This window comes from Bidens hawaiensis, unplaced genomic scaffold (genome assembly GCF_021521415.1).
Source record: "Bidens hawaiensis isolate Kalapana, Puna unplaced genomic scaffold, B.hawaiensis_p1.1 tig00040000_1, whole genome shotgun sequence".
Classification (NCBI taxonomy): domain Eukaryota; kingdom Viridiplantae; phylum Streptophyta; class Magnoliopsida; order Asterales; family Asteraceae; genus Bidens; species Bidens hawaiensis.
Genome location: NW_027505636.1, coordinates 32028 through 43083, shown reverse-complemented (window position 1 = coordinate 43083; position 11056 = coordinate 32028). Strand labels below are relative to the sequence as shown.

Below are 11056 nucleotides of genomic sequence, written 5' to 3'. Positions count from 1 at the left end.
GGATTAAAACTGTAGACTTGGTCAAACCACAAGAACGAAAACCGCAATTCACTAAAATAAATATTATAATTAAGAAAGAGTGAAAAGACATGTATACCCCTGACTTAACGGTTAAACTTAACAGAGTTAGTGATTTGGATGTAATTGACAAGAATTGGAAAACATGGATGGTCCATATGAAATAAACAAACTTTTTGGATTAAGTTATCATTATTTGCCAACCCATAAAAACAAAAACGAAAATGACACTTTACTCTAAAAAACACCTATCTTATTTGTCCATGGATTTATGTAATCTCTTTCCCTAATGATGTGGGATTCTATTATTAATAAAGAGGACATGGTTTGATCTGTGTTACAGGAATATTCAAGAACTTTATGGACGAAAAGGAAAAGTTTAAAGAAACCTTATGTAACGATGTTCAAGGACTGCTTGCTTTGTATGAAGCAACATATTTAAGGGTTGAGGGCGAACAAGTACTCGACGAAGCCCTTGAGTTCACTAAAACTCACCTTGATATCATAGAAAAGGATCCTTCTTGTGACTCGTTATCAAAAACTGAAATACATCAAGCACTGAAACAGCCGCTCTGGAAAACGTTGCCGCGGCTAGAAGCCGTCCGTTACATACCTATCTACCAACAAAAAACAACCCATAGTGAGGTGTTGTTGAAGCTTGCAAAGTTAAATTTTAACATACTTCAATCAATGCAGAAAAAGGAGCTTAGCCAACTATGCAAGTATGTCTTCTTTGCATTTTTCACCAAGTTGTTTATAACTAACTTACACTACAAATAAAAAGCCATTTAGTGTCACAAGAACCCAAAGAAGTACCATTAAGAACCTTGTAGCAATGAGTGACACACAAAAAAAGTGTCAATAAAATCGCTACCACTAAAGCCTTTTAGTGGCACTTTTTTCGTCTGCCACTACAAACTTTTGAGCTTAGTGACACTTTTTTGTTTGTCATTAAACAAAATTGGACTTTTAGTGGCATTTTGTCGCCTGCCACTAGTGGCATTTTTGCCTACCACTACAAATCTTTGGACTTTTGTGGCATTTTTTTCGTCTGCCACTAAAAACCCTTGACTTATAGTGACACTTTTCTTTGATGTCACTACAAACTTTTGACTTCTAGTGACATTTTTTTATCTACCACTAAAACTTTTGGGCTTAGTGACATTTTTTTTTTCTGTTGTCATTAAAATCTTTTAGAATATATAAATCATAATATCTTCACCAAAATTAAAAGTTTGATCACATTCCCAACACATATCAAATATCTAATAACTCTCAAATCAAAGACAATATCAAACATATAAAAAGAAAAGAAACAAATATTTGAATAAAAAACTGAACAGTTCACTATGCTCATTAACCTTTTTCACCACCTTCAATCTTCATTCAAGGTACCTAATAAGAAAAAATAAAAGTGTCAAGATTTCTAGGGTTTTAGACGATGAATAATAGTGATTGATGAAGCTTCGAACTCATAATCAAGGGAATCGTAGCTTCGTCCACTTCACAATAAGAGAAATTAAGATCGATTTTGGGCATATCAGCATGTTGAAGCCGGGGTTTTTTCAAGATCTGCATTAGGGTTAGGTTGATATGAATGTGTCTCCAATGCTTTTTCTTTTATTTTTCACACTTCCAATTTCATGACTCCGAATGGAGAAAAGTTTAAAAACATAAAAACAAAAATAAATGAGCTAAAATGCCATTAGAAACTTAAATTTGTGACACAATAGCTAAATAATATTAAAAACGTGTGTTACTAGATTTTTAGTGGTACACGCAAATTGCGACTAAAATCCCAAATTAGTGGCATTAACACTTAGTGCCACTGAAAATGAGTCCTAACAAAGATTGCATAAGCAAAGTACCATTAAAATCCTAAATTAGTGACACAAAAGCCAAATTTTATTAAAAACGTGACACTAGATCTTTAGTGGAATACACAAACTGCCATTAAAATCATAAATTAGTGGCACTAAAACTAAATACCACTAATAGTATGTGCTAAGCAAAGATGGCACACACAAAGTGTCATTAAAAACCTAAATTAGTGGCACAACAGCTAAGTGCCATTAAAAACGTTTTATACTAGATTTTTAGTGGCATAGACAAAGTGCCACTAAAATCATAAATTAGTGGCACTAAACCTAAGTGCCACTAACAATGTATAGTAAGCAAATATGGCATACACAAAGTGCCATTAAAACCTTAATTAGTGGCACAAAAACAAAATGTCATTAAAGATGTGTGTCACTTAATGGCTTTTTGTTTGTAGTGTTATACTTTTGCTGGGTCACGAGCACTGATACCCAATATGTATTTCTATAAGTCACTAGTTTCTAGTGCTAGGATTTTTGTATGATGCGACATCAAAGTTTCCAATCGGTTGGGTAAGAGCATCCGACGTCAGGAGTTCTCTTTAAACCTCTTAACGTTATTGGTTCTTCACTTGTTGTCCGCTTACAAGTCTCACTATTGTAATTGAATTCTTTTATTATAATAGAAAACATAATTACCCATAAAGAAAAGTCACTAGAATTGCCCTTAACATTTTCATTAAGATTCATTTTAGATACTATTAATTACAAACATTTTTCAAGAAAATAATTGTTTTTACTATAACTAGATAAAAAGCAAGTTCAATGATGACACCGTAGCTCTTTATATGGGTCTCACCTAGCCCATGGGCCTTTGTAGCTTGAATCACAGTGTTCCATTTTGGTTAATCAAGTTATTTTAAGGTTTGATGATTTACATTTTTGTACATTTTAGATGGTGGAAGGATTTGGACTTGCAAAATAAGCTGCCTTATGTTCGAGACAGATTGGTAGAAGGCTATTTCTGGATCTTGGGAATCTATTTTGAGCCTGAACATTCACATACAAGGATGTTCTTAACGAAAAGTTGTGTATGGCTAGTTGTTATAGATGACACGTTTGATAATTATGGTACTTATGAAGAACTTGAGATCTTTACAGAAGCTGTTCAAAGGTACACATAAAGCATTTTTTTTCTCTTGACTAATTATGATATTAAAACAGTTTGGTATATTAATTTGGTGAATTAAATTAAATAATTCAAACAACTATGACTTATTCACCGATAATAATTCATATTTGCAATATGATCGACCAATAACACTCCAAATTTTTTACTTAAGCTTTCTTGGGCAATCTCACTCTTAACGGAAATTAATTTTGCATGCCCCTAACTTTCATTTTGTTGAAAATATAAACTAAATATTAGGGGTCTTTTAGTCATTTTAAAAAGTATAGTTTATGTCTAGTATGTATATTTGTAAAGTCTAGGGGTCTAGTATGTAATCAACATGGTTAGAAGAACCCAAGTAGGGTATGTAATTTGATCTATCATCAACTATACGAACATATTCTCTATAACCTAACATATTCTCTAAACCCTTCGTGGTACATAAATCCTTCGTGGGGAAAATCCTTCGTGCTACATAAAATGTTCGTGGTACACAAATTCTTCGTGATACATAAATCCTTCGTGGTACGTAAAACCTTCGTGGTACATAAATCCTTTGTGGTACAAAAAATCCTTCGTGGTACGTAAAAGCATTCGTGGTAAAACATAGAAAGTATGGCAGACGATAAAAAGAAAGAAAGTGTTTCATCATCAAATCGTGAACAAGGAAATTTTTCACTTTAGTGCCCCAAACTGAATGAAACAAATTACACGACTTGGGCATTGTTGATGGAAACAATGTTGAAGACATATGACCTTGGGAATAAATTGATGCAAAGGATGAAAGGAAAATTGTGGATGAAAAGAAAATGAATACCACAAAAGCCATGATCTTCTAAACATTGTCGGAAGATGTTTTAATGCAAGTCGCACAATACGCGACTGCAAAAGAAGTTTGGGAAGCGAACGAAGTCAAATATCTTGGAGCTGATCTAGTTCAAAAAGCACGTTTACAAACGTTGAGAAGCGAACTAGATGCTTTGAAGATGAAGTCAAATGAAACCGTAAGTGACTTTGCGGGAAAGTTAAGCATTTTGCAAACCAACAAACCAAGTTTAAAACTCTTGGTGGTATTATGAAAGATAAGGCGCTCGTGAGGAAACTGCTTATCTCGGTCTCAAAAAAAATTCTACCAATTGTGGCATCTATCGAACAATGTCAAGAGATAGACACGATGCCATTTGTAGGAAGCGGTAGGAAGAGTAAAGACGTTTGAAGAACGCCTTAAAAGTCAAGACGAACTGGAAGATCATGATCAAGGAAAGCTCCCATTGGCAAGTTCAAGCAATTATGGAAGAGGGCGTGGTGATCAAAATTGCGGTAGAGGAGAAGACTCTTTCAAAGGAGGAAGAGGACGTGGAAGAAGTATGAGTCAAAGAAATAGCAACAAAAACGACAAAAGCGAGCTCAAATGCTATGAATGTGGTGAATATGGTCACTTTGCATACGAATACGTAAGACATAAAGACAAGGAGAAAGTAAAGGACCAAGAAGCCCCTCTCATGTTGGAAGATGAAGAACCGATGTTGTAAACGCAAGTCAAGAAAGTTGAATACTCTCGTTGAACTATATTAGTTTAAGGGATAGTGTTGAAAATATAAACAAAATATTAGGGGTCTTTTAGTCATTTTAGAAAGTATAATTTATGTCTAGTATATATATTTGTAAAGTCTAGAGGTCTAGTATGTAATTAGTATGGTTATAAAACCCAAGTAGGGTCTGTAATTTGATCTATCATCAAATATACGAACATATTCTCTATTCAAGTGCAAGTTTTATCAAGTCATTGTTGTGTTATTCTTCAATTCCTATTTTGAATTGGCCAACACATTTATGGCTCTTTGAAATAATTTGCAATACTTCGGTTGGGAAAGAAATAAGTTAAGCGTCCGTTAGGGTAAATGGTGTTACGTTTTTGTTGGAGTGGGGTTGACTTTGGCCACAAATATGAAAGTCGCAAACAGTGGCGGACCCAGGATTTTTTGCCAATGGGGTCCCATATTTTCGATGTTCAAATTTTTCGGGTCGGTCGTTGTTCAGGTCGGGTCGAGGCGAAGAACATAATAAAAAACAATATCATAATAAAACTTTCTTTTCAATCATCACTACCTGAACGGGTCAAAATGGGTCGGGTTGACACATAAACACTTTGTTTTCCCTTTCTTAAACATTTTTGAGATAGAACCTAGATCCACCCTTTCATAAGCATGTGTTGAAAACCATTAACTTAAACTAGTGAAAAATAAAACTGATATTTTAAAGTGTTTGAATGTTTCTAAAGAAAACTATGCATAAAGTTGAAAACAATGATATGTATTTTAGAGGTGTTTGAATGTTTCCAAAGTTATCATTGCAACATTAGCAATCAAATGATTGATTAACACTAAAATTTAACACAAAAAACCAAAAACTGAGCCTTGTAAGACTTGAACCCATGACCTTTCAAAGATAAAACAAGGGACTTTCCACCAGACCACATCAACATTAATAGTATGGGTTCCAAGTATTAAATCTTATGGGGTCCTCAAAAAATTTAATATACCGCTTCTAATAAATTTTTAAAAAATATTGGTGTCCCGGGACCCCGATCCACACTATGTGGGTCCGCCCCTGGTCGCAAATGTCAATGGGTATGTTGGTAATATAATATATTATCGGACAATGAGTCATGGTTTGAATTATTAAAGTTGAGTTCACCGATTAATTTTTATGATATATATATTTCCAGATGGTCAATAAGCTGCATGGATATGCTTCCAGAATACATGAAACTAATATATCAGCACCTTCTAAATCATCATCAAGAAATGGAGGAATCACTTGAAAAAAATGGAAAATCATATCAAATCCACCATGTTACAGAGATGGTTAGAGAATTTTTCGTATATTTTTCTAGCCTAAAGAAATTAAAATTGACTGACTATGTGTCATACACACTCATTTGAGATGTAGGCAAAAAAGTACACTCGTTGCATATTTTTGGAAGCTAAATGGTTAAAAGAGGGTTACATGCCAACATTAGAGGAGTACTTGTCATATGCAACGGTAACCGTCGGCCAACCTTTAATGATAGCGAGATCTTATGTTGGAAGGAGCGATATAGTTACCGACGAAATCTTTAGATGGCTTGCCACAGATCCTCAAATTGTTAAAGCTTCATCTTTGATTTTCAGGCTTATGGATGATATTCCCCCCTACGAGGTAGTACTACTGTGCTAATTAATTTTGTTCACTCTGGCTCACACTAAATTATTATATACCGTTATAACATTTAAAGCCACCCATGACGCAAAAATGAAACATATGGCAATGACATAATGCGAGTTTTTTTTACCATTCTAGTGTAGTTAGTCAAATTATTTACCAAAGTAGTGTACTTCGAAACTTATTTACCAAAATAGGTAATTTTAATGGGACCCATCACCCACTCACCCACTTCATCTTCTACCCTCTAAACCTATTTTTCCTCTCTCTCAACCAACTCTGATCAAATAATCCCTCTACCACCGCCAACTTCGATCAAATAATCCGACGGTCACCAATAATCTTCCACCGATTACCATACCCTAACACAGTTAGTCGCCGTCAGTACGGACTTCTCCTAACAGGTAACTATCGCCGTCAGTCCACTACCGGAGTCCGTCACCGAATTCCTTCACAGATAGCCACCGTCAGTCCGTTTAGTCAACGTGGACAATCTCTCGTCAAAGGTCAGTATTGGTCACAACAAGTGAAGGACAAGGCGACGATGGATAATGTTCCGGCCGTGATTGATGTGGGTGCTTGGTGAAATTAAATTGGTGTTTGGGATGCTAGAAATTGCAGAGATATGGAAGAGAACAATGGTGTATGGTGTGTGTAAGGCCCCGTTACCGGTGCCCTACATTGGACGTTGGATTTACTCATAAACACAGTTCTAAATATCAGAGTTAATTAAAACTTTCGCCGAAACGTTAACTTCAATCATTCGTTACAAAACGTTCAATCTTTTCTTTAGAAAAAATAATATACAACATCATATTTAAAACGTCATTTCCTTCATCTTCAGATGCAATCGTTCAATCCATGCCATGTGCCATCCTCATACTAGCTCTTTAAGCATAATTACCTGCGTGCATACTAAAAGTCAGCTACGCTGAGTGAGTTCTAGTTAATCAGGCAACATACAATACATTCACATACTAACACATATACGTATCCGAAGATACATATTACATACTTAGCCTGTTACATTTCTTTCATTCGTACATATATACGTTTACTTTCCTTAACCAACCAAGAGTACGTTCATAGTCCGCCGTCTATACCTGTACCCAAGGTCATGAACACGTAAAAGGTCCGCAGTTCTTACCTATGTTCACCATTCATGATATGTACAAGGTCCGCAGTCCTTCCCTATACCATCCTACATAAACAACGCGTACAAGGTCTGCAGTCCTTCCTTATGTTGCCACCTATTTAATAGCACATACGAGGTCTGCGGTCCTCCCCTATGCTACCACAATACATTTACAACACGTATAAGGTCCGCAGTCATTTCCTATGCTGGCTCCTATCTGTAATACGTATAAGGCCCACAGTCCTTAACCACGTTCTCATCTATCATCCATAACACGTATAAGGTCCACAGTCCTTAACTACGCCATCACATGCAACGTCTATGTCCAACAGAAGTAAGAGGGATTTGCCATCCTAACCTACTATGTCAGCCGTAGAGTCTGCATATCGTGCATACCCCTGCTTACCCGTACCACATGTACAACAATCATATATAACGTACCAAGCAATTTACATCATATCATGCGGACACACTAGGCGTTCTTCACATCATTCACCTATCAACCATACTCCCTGACGATACGTGCAATATCCGAAGATCGTTCACGTACCATCAGGCATTCATTCATTACTTTCATACATTCTATCACATATATCATACATAGAATACACTTACCAATTAAGTTAAGTGTATTAACATTCACCTTGAGTATGCACACAGCCCCGAAAACATAACAAGGAAATGAGACTAGAAACTCACATGCGTTCTGTTACGTTCACCGTTAATGGTTATTCCTTTCATTAGCTGTGCGCGACTAACTATATAACAATTACACGTGTTAATTAACTATCACTACCCACATCATGTTTCTAGTTTAATTATAACCCTCGACGAACGGGGGTCCCGGGGCAACGCCACTGGCAGCGGGGTTCTAGGGGCGGCAGCCCCTAGTAGGGTCCAAGGGGCAGAGCCCCTGGCTGGGGTTGAGTTGACAGGTCAGCTTGGAAAAAATTTATTTTCATTAACTGTCTTAACACAATTTCCATTAGAATTCTATAATAATATTTTATTGCTAACTCGTTAATCCTTTAAGGTATCTTTCATTAATTAATAAAATCCAGGGGCTATTATGTAATTAAATCATTCTTTCTAAGTCCAGGGACCTTTCTGTCATTTTATCAAAGTCTAATTCGTTATTCGTTCCTTAACGAATGAGGCTCATTCGTTACCTCCTAACGAATCTGCTCCTTCTTAACGAATTGGTCTTTATAACGAACTGGCCCTTATAACGAACTGGACTCTTTATAACGAACTGGACTCTTTATAACGAACTGATCTTTTATAACGAATTAACCTTCTAACGAATGAGGGTCCATTCATTATCTCTCCGTAACGAATTGCTTAGATAATTCATTATCCTTACTTAACGAATTGACATAACGAATTAAGGTTTATTCGTTATGTTTTCTTAACGAATTGGCATAACGAATTAAGGCTTATTCGTTATCATTCTGTTAACGAATTACTGCTAATTCGTTAGTCTTTCATAATGAATTAGGGTTAGGGTTCTGACATTCTCTTCAACCTCGTACACGTTTTTCCGGCGCCGTCATCGCCGGAAAACCGGGATCTCGTCGGAAAAGCGAGATCTCAGTCGTTTTCCACCGTTTTTGTCACGTTTGATCCACATCTGAGCTAGGGTGACCCTAAGCTCATCTTTTGATCGGTTTATACCCAATTCCATCCGGATCTCGTGACTTTAATTGTTGAGGGTGTCAGCTCGTCGTTTTGCGACAAGATCTAGCGGGTTTGGATCTATACAATATCATATTATCATTACCTCGGGTCAATGCTCGGTTTTCCTTCTTGGTTCGGCTAGAGAAAGAGAGAAAGATGTGAGAGAGCTTAAGTATGTGGTTTGAGTGGTGTATGGAATATGTGAAAATGAATGATTTAATGAAGATTTATGGTTATATAGCATGGGTCATGGGCTTAGGTCTATCTTCCTTATTAACCTAGCCCATTGCCCATATTTATTTAACCCAGCACAAGCTCAACTCTTAACTCATAACAATTAATATTATTATTTTATTATTTCTCTACTAATCCAAGTAAACTTTTCCATCATAATAATAATATATTAAATATTATTCTTGGAAATTTCGGGATGTTACAGTATGAAACGAAGGAGTAGATTTCCTTCTCCATCTTTTCATCCTGTTTCGAGTGATCATTTCACCACAAGAACACGCATTTCCCGAGGTATTGGTGGTCGCCGGATAGTTTTGATCGGAGTTGGTGGTGGTCTAGGTAGAGAGAGGATAAATAGGTTTAGAGGGAAGAAGCTGAAGGGGTGAGTGAGTGATGGGTCCCAATAAAAATACCCATTTTAGTAATTAAGTTTCAAAGTACACTACTTTGGTAAATAATTTTACCAATTACACTAGTTTGGTAAAAAATTCGACATAATGCGTTCGACTGAAAACCTAAAATTCTGATAGCGAAGCCACATAGGTTTGACACGTGGTTTAGGGATGAGCACGGTACCGTACTGGTACCGAAAATACCGATCCCGAAAATCGGAAACTCTTGGTACCGGGACGGTACCGGGATGGTACCGGTACCGAGGGTAAAAAATCGGGAAATACCGGTACCCACCGGTACCGTACCGTACCGATCCCGAAACTTAAAACTTTGGTACCAATTCGGTACCGACGGTACCAAACGGTACCGATTTTGGTATCAGTACCACCGGTCCCAGTCGGTACCGGTACCGATTTTGCTCATCCCTAACGTGGTTGGGTGGATTAGACACGCGAAAAGGTGTTGTAATTATATGTGACATTGTTAAAGGTTTTGATTGTTAGACGCCTAATGGTTCAGCCCTTCAAAAAATGTTTTTGTGTACAAATACTATATTCAGTGTTTTATAGTGGCTAGTTGAGCGGGTGAAGACTAACGATTAATTGGGATTAATACGATTGCCGAGAACTCCAAATTTGCCCGATAACGCCTGGAATTAAGGCTGGAATATAAGGTCACCTAGGTTTAGTTAGTGCCAATTAGGACCGACTATGTATGACAACATATTTTTTGATAGACTACCAAAATATTAATCGATTATCGATCGACTAGTGATTAATCATAACTAGTCCCGGTTTTACAACATTAACTATATTTAAAATATAGATAATAAAATTCTCGCTTTTATGGTATCATAAATGTAAACATAGTGTATGTTCCACTTTTGAATCTGTTAACCATAACTAATCCCTAGTAAATTACAAAATTATCACGTGTCATCTTTGATAAGGTGGGATCCTCTCTCTCTCTCCCTCTATTCCCCTCTCTCTCTCCCTGTCCGTCTCCCTCCTGTACAGAAGGCCCCATCGTCATCAAAAGCCAGCTGGGGCACTACATCACCTCCCGCACTCTTGCTGACAACGGCGCTTCGTCGACAGTGATGTACAGGCAGTTCTTTGATAAGCTAGATGATGAAGACAAGGAACGCTTGGAAACGGTCTACGCTTCAATGGAAGGGTTTGATGGCAGTACAGAAACACCCCTGGGTATCCTATCTTTCCCCGTTACTCTTACTGATGGGATTCATTCACGCACAGAAGACGTGGATTTTGTCGTGATGAAAAAGCCACACCATACATACGACATCCTATTCGGAAGAGATGGGATGGCAAGATTCAACGCCGTGGTATCTTCAGTCCACGGCATGATGGGATGGCCAACAGCTGAGGGTGTAGCAATGATCTCTGG

The 11056-nt window shown here is 37.0% G+C and overlaps 1 protein-coding gene across 1 annotated transcript; it reads left to right on the top strand.

Annotated features, from left to right (window-relative positions):
• Positions 1-309: 309 nt before the first annotated feature.
• LOC143614415 ((E)-beta-farnesene synthase-like) lies at positions 310-6298 on the top strand. Its single transcript, XM_077087861.1, has 3 exons — positions 310-740; positions 2791-3009; positions 5735-6298. Exons 1-3 carry the CDS (start codon positions 379-381, stop codon positions 5949-5951), a joined length of 798 nt encoding a protein of 265 aa, XP_076943976.1. The 5' UTR covers positions 310-378; the 3' UTR covers positions 5952-6298.
• The last annotated feature ends 4758 nt before the right edge of the window (positions 6299-11056 follow it).